General features: G+C 35.8%; 1 protein-coding gene across 1 annotated transcript in view; it reads left to right on the plus strand.

Moving 5' to 3' along the window:
- The window catches only part of Atr (ATR serine/threonine kinase), a 92,243-nt gene that overhangs the window by 5,178 nt on the left and 74,105 nt on the right, over positions 1–12,960 (plus strand). The window contains exons 3-13 of the mRNA XM_029481984.1: positions 1,638–2,515; positions 3,253–3,431; positions 4,163–4,354; positions 6,570–6,760; positions 7,310–7,462; positions 7,687–7,879; positions 8,112–8,365; positions 10,737–10,927; positions 11,010–11,110; positions 11,364–11,535; positions 12,420–12,590. Of these exons, the coding sequence (XP_029337844.1) occupies positions 1,638–2,515; positions 3,253–3,431; positions 4,163–4,354; positions 6,570–6,760; positions 7,310–7,462; positions 7,687–7,879; positions 8,112–8,365; positions 10,737–10,927; positions 11,010–11,110; positions 11,364–11,535; positions 12,420–12,590 (2,675 nt within the window). The remainder of the gene's footprint in view (positions 1–1,637; positions 2,516–3,252; positions 3,432–4,162; positions 4,355–6,569; positions 6,761–7,309; positions 7,463–7,686; positions 7,880–8,111; positions 8,366–10,736; positions 10,928–11,009; positions 11,111–11,363; positions 11,536–12,419; positions 12,591–12,960) is intronic.

Here is a 12,960-nt window from a genome sequence, read left to right on the forward strand (position 1 = left end):
TTTTTTTTTTAGACATTCTATTCAAAAATACTTATACCAGGTGTAGTCGTGCATGCATTTAATCCCAGTGCTCAGTAGTAGAGGCAGGAGGATCTTTGAGTTGGAGGCCATCCTGTTCTACAGAGCAAGTTCCAAGTCAGCCAGGGCTACACAGAGGAAAAACTTTCTTTAAAAACCAAAACCAAACCAAACAAAACTTNACTACATTGCCTTTTAAGAAAAATTTGCTTTCTGTATGTTAAGGCATTTTTCTAGACTTTTACTGTATTGTTACTACCCCATTAATCTTCCTGCTCCTCGCTTTCTGATTCTCTCATAAAAGGATGCAGAACAAACTTTTTCCTATATAATGAAATATTTTAAAATTTGTTAATAGTATCTGCTTTGATAATATAGCCTTCAAAAAGTGTTTTGTGGGGGATGGAGAGATGGCTTAGTGGTTAAGAGCACTAACTGCTCTTCCAGAGGTCCTGAGTTCAATTCCTAGCAACCACATGGTGGCTCACAACCATCTGTAATGGGATTCGATGCTCTCTTCTGGTGTGTCTGATGACAGCTATAATGTACCCATATACATATATACATAAAATAAATAATTCTTTAAAAAGAGTTTTCTGACTCATCCTGGCCACCTAGGACTAGGGTTTTTTTTTTTTTTTTTTTTTTTTTTTTTTTTTTTTTTTTTTTTTTTTTTTTTTTTGCTGCTGAACTATATGTTCTATTATTGATGTTCTGTATTTCTTCTGTCATAAGTTCTTAAATTATACTATAATCACATTTTCAGTCTCTGTTATATTTTTCTAAAGTATGGACAACAATTCACAGTGCGTTATGAAATAACTTTAAAGCTAGTAACATTTCAAACAAACTGAGCTGGGCATGGTGGTACACACCTTTAATCCAGCACTTGGGAGGCAGAGTCAGGCAGAACACTGTGAGTTCAAAGCAAGCCCAGTCTACATAATATGTTCCAGGATAGCCAGAGCTATGTAGAGAGACTCTGTCTTGAATGAATGAATGGATGAATGAATGAAGAATGACATATCTATATGGATAGGGGATTGCATTTAGTACCTTACATGTAGTAGGTAAGTAATCTTAACACTAAACCACACCTCCCGCTCTACTTCAGTAATTTTCTTTGAAGGAAGCTGGCTGTTGTGGCTAATAATCCCTAGCACTTGAGAAGTGAGAATAGAAGGATTATTAAAAGTTTAAACTCATCTGTGACCACATAGCAATTTTAAGACCAGTCTGNGCTACATGAGATATTGTCTCAAAAAAGAAAAATATGATTTTTTTTGAAGGGGTAATAGTAACTTCTGTTTGTTGAATATTTGTTATGTTTTGGGAACTATACTGATTATCTTGCATATGTTATATTACTTGACCATTACAATAGTCAGTAACATAGATAATATTATATAGCTTCAGAGATGTGAAGTTGACATAACTAGTAGATTGTAAGCTAAAACTATTTTTAACTCCAAAGTTGATATTCTGAAGTACAGCCTTTCTATCATGTCGAAATGTAGATAGACTGTTCTCTTAGTGAAATTTTTACTTTAAAAATCAATCATCAAACATTTAGCAAATTCACACTTATTTATTTAATATATTTTCTGTTTGTTTCAAAGAATTCAGTCATTGGATCATTACAAGACTTTTACGGATTGCAGCAACTCCATCCTGCCACATGCTACACAAGAAAATATGTGAAGTTATCTGCTCGTTATTATTTCTTTTTAAAAGCAAGAATCCTGCTATTTTTGGGGTACTCACAAGAGAATTACTTTATCTTTTTGAAGACTTAATTTACCTCCACAAAAGAAATGCAGCGGGTGAGGTTATGGAATGGCCAGTGGTTGTTAGTCGGTTTTTAAGCCGATTGGATGAACATATGGGATGTTTACAGCCAGCTCCTTTGCAGTTCATGAACGTGCAAAATGTAGAATTTATTGAAGTCACTCTATTAATGGTTCTTATTCATATTGTTCCAACCGTGTTTTTTAGACGACAAGAATTGTTACTGTGGCAAATNGGCTGTGCTCTGCTAGAGCACGGTAGTCCCAAAATCAGATCTTTAGCAATTAGCCTTTTAACTGAACTCTTTGAGCTTGGAGGATTACCAGCACAGCCAGCCAGCACTTTTTTCAGCTTATTTTTGGAGTTGCTACAACACCTTGTAAGAATGGATGCTGACCAATTGAAATTGTATGAAGAGCCATTGTCAAAGCTGGTAAAAACGCTCTTCCCCTTTGAAGCAGAGGCTTTTAGAAATATTGAACCTGTCTACTTAAATGTGCTGCTGGAAAAACTCAGTNTCATGTTTGAAGATCGCGTGCTTATGCGGCTCAAGTCTGATTTGCTGAAGGCTGCTTTGTGTCATTTACTGCAGTATTTCCTTACNTTTGTGCCAGCTGGGTATGAATCGGCTTTACAGGTCAGGAAGGTTTATGTGACAAATATTTGTAGAGCTCTTGTAGACGTTCTTGGAGTTCAGACACGTGTTGGGGTAAGTAATTATTAAGATTACACATTAAGTGTTTTGTTCACTTAAGTATGTGCGTATGTATAGGATGTATTAACAAGAAGAGAGAATATCTTACAATAATGGCATGTCAAGGNCATGATAATTTTCATAGTTTCATTTTCAGACTTTGTACTTCCAGTCCAGAAAAATTTGTTCATTAAGTAGTGAACTACCTAGTGAAGTAGAATAGATTATTTTAAAGTAGAATTTATAAAATATGTGTTTATAAGCAGCATTAATTGAAAGGAGACTAGTTAAGTGGAAAAAGCTTAATCACTTTTATCTGTGAATTTCACTTTAGGATGTGTAATTAGTGACATTAGTTTATACCATTTTTCCTGTTTGGACTGTGGGGAAAGACAGGCAATAATAAAACACTCAGATGTGTGGCAACTTGATTCAGTATTTTAAACATTAAACATTTTAGTTTATTTTAGTCTATAAATCTTGTNNAATTTGTAGTATGAAATAGTTAATGATTCCCTTATAAAGATTTCTGCATAACATTTTGAGAAAAGGGGGAGGGTTTATAGTATGTATTTGTTGTAAACCTTTTTAAAGCTGTAGAACCATCCTTAGTAGAGTGTAAAATAATATTGATTGATGTGGGTATTTGGTTTGTCTTAAAAGACTCATGTAACACCTCATGCATTTTCTGTTCATAAATAATGTAAACAGTTCCTAAGAGGTGGTATTTGAAATTATTTTTGTCTTCTCAGTATTTGTTGGGACCATTTTATGCAGCCTTGAAAATGGAAAGTATGGAAATTATTGAAAGAATTCAATGCCAAGCTCNACGGGAGAATCTCAGTGGTAATAATGATGAGGTGTCACCAAAGAGGCGTAGACTCAGCTCCTCTCTCAGCTCTTACAAAAAGCCATCCAGACAGCCTGAAGAGTATGACCTCATCTGATTTTATTGTAGACAGTTCATAAAATTTTATCTTAAAAAATAAAGTTTCATTAACTATTCTGATTTAAGAACATAAGGAACATCTTTTGCTAGTCATTATGATGTACTCTACTATGACACTATAGATGTAAATGTAGTTGCTTTGAATGTTTTTGCATGCCTGTTTAATTTGGGTTTTTAATATTTGGAAAGTGTCAACCTGTGTGTCTATTACAAGTTCAAATCTTAATATATTATTTTTTGTATGTAGTCAAAGAATTGCCATAGTTCAGCCAAACTGAACAGTTTTAAATCTATCCCAATGTAGATAAAAAGTTGATAATATATTGCAATTTTTGTTTTATTTTACTACTATAATTACTGGTGTATGTGTGTCTGTCTATATGTCTATATTGTCTACATGTGTGTATGCATCACAACAAATGTATGTGTAGAGATGAGTGCAGTGGGTTCTCTCTTTCATCATCTGGGTCTGCAGTGATCAAACTCAGGTTCTCAGGCTTCACAGCAAGTGCCTTTATTTGCTGAGCTGTCTTTCTGACTTTTTTTGTTTTAAATATTGGCATTTACTTAAAATTTTTTGCTGGACTTTAAGCCTAGGGCCTATGTATGTTAAGTAAACACTAATTATGAGCTGTACGCCAATTCTATATTTTGCTTGAAACACATTTGTATCATATATTAATACTTTCTGCTGTAATTATACTTATTTATAGAATTATTCATGTGGATATGGACAAAAAGAGCATATTATGGAATTTTCTGAAACAGAAAGCTGAATCCCTTCAGATTTCTCTTGAATGTGGTACTCTCAAGAATTCTGTTGCTGAGGCATTAGAAGGAATCACTATTGTATTACAGCTGACTGCTCTCTGCACTGTTCACTGTTCTCATCAAGACATGGATGGGTAAAAAAAATTCAAAGATTAAAATTTTTTTATTATGTGTATATGATATTTGTCGGTATATGTTACAGGATATTTGATCACACTGCGAACCCAAGATTGTGTTATTCACTGAGAAAATTCTGTTTCTAGTTGTGGTATGGCCTAGTCCTTAGCACAAACCTTTAATCCCTCTGGCTGGACTACAGTCATGCCCTTAGTACATACCTTTAACCCCAAACAGTGAAGATAAAGTTAGTTTGTAGAAGGACGCACCCATGTTTGAAAGTGATGTCTAATTGAGTGGCAGCAAAGTGACAAATCTGAGAAAGACTTGTCAGAATAGGATATGTCCAGCTCTCACCACAAGATAGGGGGAAGCTACTTAAGAAAGCAATACAGAGAGCAAGCGAGGGAAAGAGGGAGAGGGTAAGGAGGCATATTGCAGAGAGAACAAGGTAGACAGAGCAGGTGATGACAGAAGAAGTCCGGGAATAAAAAGGAGCCAGAAGATTAGAATAGATTGCCAAAGTTAGTATGAGGCCAATCAGAGCATTTGAGTAAGAAACAGAGAAACCAGATTGAATCAGTGAGCTTGGAGAGGAGTTTGAGTCAGGACAGCTCAGTTGAATCAGTCAGCCAGAGTTCAGAAAAAAAAAAAAAAAAAAAAAAAAAGATGAGCTTCTTCAGCAGTAAGTCTAAGAGGCTGAAAACATCCTAAGCCTTGATAAGACTGTATGGAGGCTACAAACTTCCAGGACTAGGTCTAGGTAAGCAGACGGAGGCAGTCAGTCTCAGAAGAATAAAAGATACTTTTAGTGCATGCACACCACGGAATGCATGTGGAGCTCAGGACAACTTTCTGGAGTCAGTCCTCTCCTGCTTTTACATGGGTTCCAGAGATGAAAGTCAAGTCATCGAGCTTTCAAGANAAGTATTTTACCCACTGAATCATCGCATTGGCCCATCTCCTCAAATGAATTTGTATTTACTGTTACTCAGTTGATTTCTGTGACCTTAGGAAACAAACTTTGTAGTGAAGTAAGGAAGGCATTTTCTTTTATTTACCTGCTAAAGGGGAGGTACTGTGCTAAATGTTGATTCTGTCTTACTTAAGGTTTGTCAATCCTAGTGGTAAATTCTGTTAAACCTCATTTACCAATGAAATGTTCAAGTACAGAAAAGGGAGATTCTTTTTTTCTCTTAAGCCTAAATAACTTTTCCCAAGGACATATGATATGAAGATAGCAGAACATACTTATGTGTAATTCAGAAACCCATGGTTCTTTTGGCTGTAATTCTTAAAATAGAGCAGGAATTTAGATTCAAAAGAGGTAGATTTTCTGTTCAGTACCTTTAATATAAATTTTCTACCAAAAGAAACAAGTGAAGACTTACTTTTCTACCATAACTTAGGACAGATTGTGATGATTCTGTACTTCCTGACCAATTCTCAGAGTTATTTAAAAGANGCGATTTTAGGAAATTTTATTAATTTAGTTGCTACTAAATTTAGAATTTGAAATAAATTCACAGATAAAAATCTCAATGATTAAGTTTTCTCCAAGTAAGATAACTAGTCCTCTTTCAATTAATGCTGCTAAAAATACATATTATATAAATTCTACTTTAAAACAATCCATTCTACATCACCAGGCAGTTTACTACTTAATGAACAAAGATTTCTGGACTGGAAGTAAAAAATCTGAAAATGAAACTATGAAACTTATCATGCCCATGTCATGCCATTATTGTGAGATGTCAACTTTTCTTGTTAGAATACATTAACAAAGAAGAGATTATTAGATGCTTGAACTTTTATGAAGAGTGTTTGCCACATCAGTTAATAATTACACAGGCATGTCTTCNATCATTATTTAAGCCTGGTAACTAAACATTCAAGGATCCTAGATCAATTCCCCACATCACATGAGTGATTTTCTTAAGAGGCTGAGACAGGAGGATTACCTCTAGATCAGTGTTTCTGCCCTCCCTCCATCCCCTCCTGCCCCCAAATATACACACATACCACACACTATTATAGAAAAAAGCAGTGACTTAGAGCAACATAAAGGCAATACACTTAAGCATAGGTTGTTTTGCATATTGACTTTAAATTGGCTTAAGGTTATAATAGGTTAGTTCTGTACTTAATTTTCCCTTGGCTTTATTAAAATATTGTTAGACTATAACAGAATTCTTAACTCTAGTCTTTTTTTTACAAATGTACTCATTGCAGCCATAATGTCAAGGATTATCAACACAAATATAAGAAGAAACCTCCAGTAGTAATAACTTGGATGTCTTTGGATTTTTATACAAAAGTGCTTAAAAGCTGTAGGAGTTTGTTGGAATCTGTTCAGAAACTTGAACTGGAATTAGTCATTGATAGTATGGTGAGAATTTTTGATGCTCTGATGTATATGCAAGGTGAGTACAACTAAGTGATAGACGTTAGTCATTGTAGATGGAGGATTTCTGTTTCTGCTTCAAGTTTAAATGCAGAAGTATTGTTAAGATTCAGAATATTTTCAATTTTTCTGTTAATTAAGCTTACTGGTAGATTCTGAGTTTCACATTTACTTGTATAACATTTTGATTTAGTCAATAGACATTCATTTGAAACATTTAAATGTTTTGGTTTGAGAATCTGAAGAGCACTATGATCCATATAGATGGTATATAGATGCATATGGTTTTAAGCCACATCTGATTTCATTGGCCTCACAGACTTCAGCATGGGCCTGGAAGTATAGCTCAGTGGTAGAATACATGTTAAACATGTGCAAGGTTTGTCACAGACTACTCCCAGTTAAAACAGAAGATTGTTTCTTGCCCTTTGTTTTAAGAATCCTTGTTAATTAAATATTGTTTTAAGTTCATATGTTTTGGATATCTACATTCTTATTGGTAAAGTAAAATGACGAATATGATAAAGGAATACGTAATTTATGTCCTTTTGTCTATCTATCTCTGTAGTAAAAAGTTCATTCGAGGATCATGTTCTGGAAGAGTTATGTGGAATGCTCTCACTTCCATGGATTTATTCCTATTCTGATGATAACTCTTTAAAGATGACCACATTTGCTACTAACCTTCTGCCATTAAGCCAGAGGGTTTGGGATAGTTACTGTAAGTAGTCACAAAATTGTCTGATGTATATAGCTTATTTTGTTGTGTTTAATTAATCTCTGTATAGAATTTATAATACTTTATCACACATTTTTTCAATAGTTAAAAGGAGAATACTTAAAAGAATGCAGAAAGGAGTTTGGTATATTAGCAGTATACTTGCCCTATACCTCAAAATAAACATTTTTAAAGAAATCTTGTTTCATAAAGTTAATTCTGTTTAGCTCCACAGGCACAGTCACAATGTGTGTTTCTTCTGACACTGTTTCCAAGAAGAATATTCCTTGAATGGAGAACAGCAGTTTATAATTGGGCCCTAAAGAGCTCCCATGAAGTAATCCGGGCGAGTTGTGTTAAAGGATTTTTTATCTTATTGCATCAGCAGAATTCTTGTAACCAAATTCCCAAGATGCTTGTGTATGTATTAAGACTTTGATTTGAATATATTGTTTGATTGTATAAATCATTAGTCTGAGTGTCCAAGTTATTATTGCAGAATACATACAGCAAATATTGCTTGTAGCTTGAAAATTAAATTTTTCTATTCTAAATTTTATTTTTCCCCTTTGTCTCAAATCTAGAAAGTGTAATCCAAAATATTTACTGGTAAGATTTAGTACTTTCTCTCTCTCTTTTTTTTTTTCTCCAGAGATAGAGTCAAAGATGATTCTGACATGGTCAAGAAAGAATTTGCTTCTGTCCTTGGTCAACTTGTCTGTACTCTTCACGGCATGTTTTATTTGAGTTCCTCAGTAGAGCCTTGCCTTGAACATATGGACTTGTTCAGTAAGAACCTGAAAGCCACTTCTCAGCATGAATGTTCATCTTCTCAAGTGAAAGCTTCCATTTGCAAGTCATTCCTTTTCCTGCTGACCAAAAATACACCTAGTCCAGTAAAACTTGGTGAGTAATTACTTGGAAATTAAAAAACACTTTCTAGTGATACTGTAGTATGAGTTTGTTGGAGGGTGGAGATTTACACATACACCAGGGAGACCCATATGTTTAGATAGTAACTTGTAGTTTATTGACAAGCTTTCAGATAGTTGATAAGTGGTTCTATGAACCAAGTTCTATAAAATCAACAATAAGACTAAGATCCCTCTCAGTTGAGAGCTTTTTGAATTAAAGTTAATTTTGAGTCTAATAGGTAATAATCTACAAAATCTAAAAATGATCTTTTGATAACTTAGATCCTAGAATTTATTTTAAATTAAATCACTTAAAACTTTTACTAAGTATGAAGTAATTTTTACTGGATATTCTTTATTTACATTTCAAATGTTATCCTCTTTCCCTGTCCCCCCACAACCCCAGAAACCCCCATCCTATCCTCCCTCCCCCTGCTTCTTTGAGGGTGTTCCTACACCCACCCACCCACTCCCACCTCTCCGCCTGCCCTCAGTTCCCCTACATTGGGGCATCTATCGAGCCTTCATAGGACCAGGGACCTCTCTTCCCATTGATGCCTGACAACTGCTACATATGCAGCTGGATCCATGTGTACTCTTGGTTTGTGGCTTAGTCCCTGGGAGCTCTAGGGGGTCTGGTGGGTTGATATTGTTGTTCTTCCTATGGGGTTGCAATCCCCTTCAACTCCTTTGGTCCTTTCTCTAACTCCTCTGTTGGGGACCCCGTGCTCGGTCCAATGGTTGGCTGAGAGCATCTGTCTCTGTAGTTGTAAGGTTCTGGCAGGGCCTCTCAGGAGACAGCCATATCAGGCTCCTTTCAGCATGTTCTTCTTGGCATCTGCAATAGTTTCTGGGTTTGTTAGCTGTATATGGGATGAATCCCCAGGTGGAACAGTCTCTGGATGGCCTTTTCTTCAGTCTCTGCTTTACACTTTATCTCCATATNTGTTCCTGTGAATATTTTGTTCTCCTTCTAAGAAGGATTGAAGCACCCACACTTTGGTCTTCCTTCTTCTTGAGCGTCTTATGGTCTGTGAATTGTATCTTGGTTATTTGGAACTTTTGGGCTAATATCCATTTAGCAGTGAATGCATATCATGTGTGTTCTTTTGCAATTGGGTTACCTCACTCAGGATGATATCTTCTAGTTCTATCCACTTGCTTAAGAATTCATGAATTTATCATTTTTAATAACTAAGTAGTACTCCATTGTGCAAATGTACCACATTTTCTGTATCCATTCTTCTGTTGAAGGACATCTGGGTTCTTTCTGGCTCTTGGCTATTATAAATAAGACTGCTAAGAGCATAGTGGAGCATGCATTCTTACTACATGTTGGAGCATCTTCTGGGTATATGCCCAGGAGTGGTGAGTCCTCAGGTAGTACTATATCCAATTTTCTGAGGAACCGCCAAACTGATTTCCAGAGTGGTTGTACTAGCTTGCAATCCCACCAGCAATGGAGGAGTATTCCTCTTTCTCCACATCATCGCTAATATCTGCTATCACCTAAGTTTTTGATTTTAGCCATTCTGAGCGTTGTGCGGGGGAATCTCAGGGTTGTTTTGATTTGCATTTCCCTGATGACTAAGGATGTCGAACATTTCTTTAGGTGCTTCTCGGCCATTCAATATTCCACAGTTGAAAATTCTTTGTTTAGCTCTGTACCCTATTTTTTAACAGGGTTATTTGATTTTCTGGAGTCTAACTTCTTCACTTGATCTTAGCCAAAAGACCAAGAAGCGATGGCGTCGCACTTCTTGAGTTATTTATATATATTGCATATTAACCCTCTAACGGATGTAGGATTCACAAACATCCTTTCCCAATCTGTTGGTTGCCTTTTTGTCCTATTGGCAGTGCCCATTGCCTTACAGAAGCCTTGCAATTTTATGAGGTCCCATTTGTCTATTGTTGATCTTAAGCCATTGGTGTTCTGTTCAGGAATGTTCCCCCTGTGCCCATGTGTTCAAGGCTCTTCCCCACTTTCTCAACTATAAAGTAATTTAAGCTGGTAAGTTTACCAGCTGTCGTGGCACATGTCCTTTTGATTCCAGCATTCAGGAGGCAGAGGCAGGTGGATCTTTGTGTTCAAGGCCAACTGGTCTACAAATAGAATTCCAGGCCAGCCAGCCAGGTTTCTACAGTGAGACCTGTCTCAAAATAAACAAACAACCACAGAGCCAAACAAATAAATTAATAAGTTCTATTTTAATTTCCTTAAATTATATGTGCCATGTATATCTAAATATTGATATATAAGGCAANGTGGAGTTGTTTGCAGTATTTTATTTGCTGACAGTGTTTTTAAGTACAACTTTGTTATATGATGTGTCAAATTAGAAAATACTATCTCACTTTAGCTTTCATAGACAATCTACATCATCTTTGTAAGCATCTTGATTTTCAAGAAGATGAAACAGAGGTAAAAGCAGTTCTTGGGACTTTATTAAATTTGATGGAAGATCCAGACAAGGATGTTAGAATTGCTTTTAGTGGAAATATCAAGTATATATTGGAATCCTTGAACTCTGAAGATGGATTTGTAAAAGAGGTTAGAAATCTTAAATTAAAATATATGATTTTTATAAACCTAGGTCTAGAACTGTTCTGACCAGTGAACTTTGCTTTTCTAGCTTTTTGTCTTAAGAATGAAGGAAGCATATACACATGCCCAAATAGCAAGGAATAATGAGCTAAAGGATACTTTGATTCTTACAACAGGGGATATTGGAAGGTATGTTTGACAGTATTTGAATTGAAACTTGCTTATTTTTGTCCCCGTCTTATTTGCCTGATATTTACAGATGTGAGGGCTGGAGATGGAGTCCAGTGGCAGAATACATGCCGACTGTGCACTGAAAAAAAAAAAAAAGAGAGAAGAATAAATTGTGATACAAGATATATATTATGGGAAAATATGATTTCCATATCCTTGTGTGTCTGCGTTAGTTTCTGAGACACTGACTTCCCCGTGTTTTTATTTTCAGGGCAGCAAAAGGAGATTTGATACCTTTCGCACTCTTGCATTTACTGCATTGCTTGCTGTCTAAGTCTGCATCCGTCTCTGGAGCGGCATACACAGAGATTAGAGCACTAGTTGCAGCGAAAAGTGTTAAACTGCAGAATTTTTTCAGTCAATATAAGAAACCGATCTGTCAGGTGAGAGCCAGCTTTCAGCCTTTCAATAAACAATAGCAACATTTTACAGGAGTTAAAAAAGAAGTTGAAGCCAGGCAAAGTAGTGTGTGTGTTGATAGTCTCTGTTACTTCATTTGGAAGGCTGAGGTAGTGTATGGGCACTTGAGGCCAGAACTTTGAGACCAGACTGAGCTTAAGGAAAACAATATATGCATGTCTTCTTATTTTGCTTGTCTTAAAAGATTATTTTCTAAATTATATTTATTTAGAACTGAATTTTTTTTTTTTTTTTTTTTGGTTTTTTGAGACAGAGTTTCTCTGTGTAGCTCTGGCTGTCCTGGAACTCACTCTGTAGACCAGGTTGGCCTCGAACTCAGAAATCCGCCTGCCTCTGCCTCCCGAGTGCTGGGATTAAAGGCGTGCGCCACCACGCCCGGCTTGCCATTTATATTTAAGGATAATTGTCTGAATATATGGGTTGTAAATGAAAAGGAATATCATCTTTTAATAATTGGTAAATTATTATTATATTCTTGTTAAGTTTAGGGAGTCATTTTTTTAGCCTTTTTAGTGATGATATTGTAAATAGGACACTTTGTTTTCAGAAGCAAATCATTAATGTCTGGAAAGTTAGGCCATATTAAAGTATTGTTCTTTCCCTGATTTGTGATATAATCCTTAGCATGATATTAAAGTTTCTTAACTAAGATTGGTTACTTTTCTGTAAAATGTAGATTATGACATAATTTACCTCATTAAAGTGAAGTGAAAGAGTCCAACTATGGCAGTATAGAACTTAAAACTATCCTTTATGCTAACTTAAAAAGTATTCATTGGTGGGCAGGGAGGGGGGTTAGTTAGAATTCCTTCCTTCTTTGAAAACTAAGAAAAATCTTTTGCTTTAGTTTTTGGTAGAATCTCTCCACTCCAGTCAGATGACAGCACTCCCAAGCACTCCTTGCCAGTCTTCTGAGATGCGAAAACAAGATGTTGCTCATCACAGAGAGATGGCTTTAAATACCTTATCAGAAATTGCCAATGTTTTTGACTTTCCTGATCTTAATCGTTTCCTGACAGTAAGTTGCTCTGTGTGTGTGTGTGTGTGTGTGTGGTTGACTTATTTGAAGGTTTCATTTCAACATTTCATTTGTTCATTTCATTCTATTTATTTATTTTTAAAGAAAACCTTACAAGTACTGTCTTAGGTAGGTTTTTACTGCCATGAACAGACACCATGACAAAGGCAACTCTTANAAGGAAAACATTTAATTGGGGCTGGCTTACAGGTTCAGAGGTTCAGTCCATTATCATCAAGGCAGAAACATGGCAGCATCTAGGCAGGCATGGTGCAAGAAGAGCTGAAAGTTCTATGTCTTCATCTGAAGGCTGCTAGCAGAATACTGGGTTACAGGCAGCTAGAATGAGGGTCTTATAGCCCACACCCAC

This window comes from Mus caroli, chromosome 9, assembly GCF_900094665.2.
Source record: "Mus caroli chromosome 9, CAROLI_EIJ_v1.1, whole genome shotgun sequence".
Taxonomy (NCBI): Eukaryota; Metazoa; Chordata; class Mammalia; order Rodentia; family Muridae; genus Mus; species Mus caroli.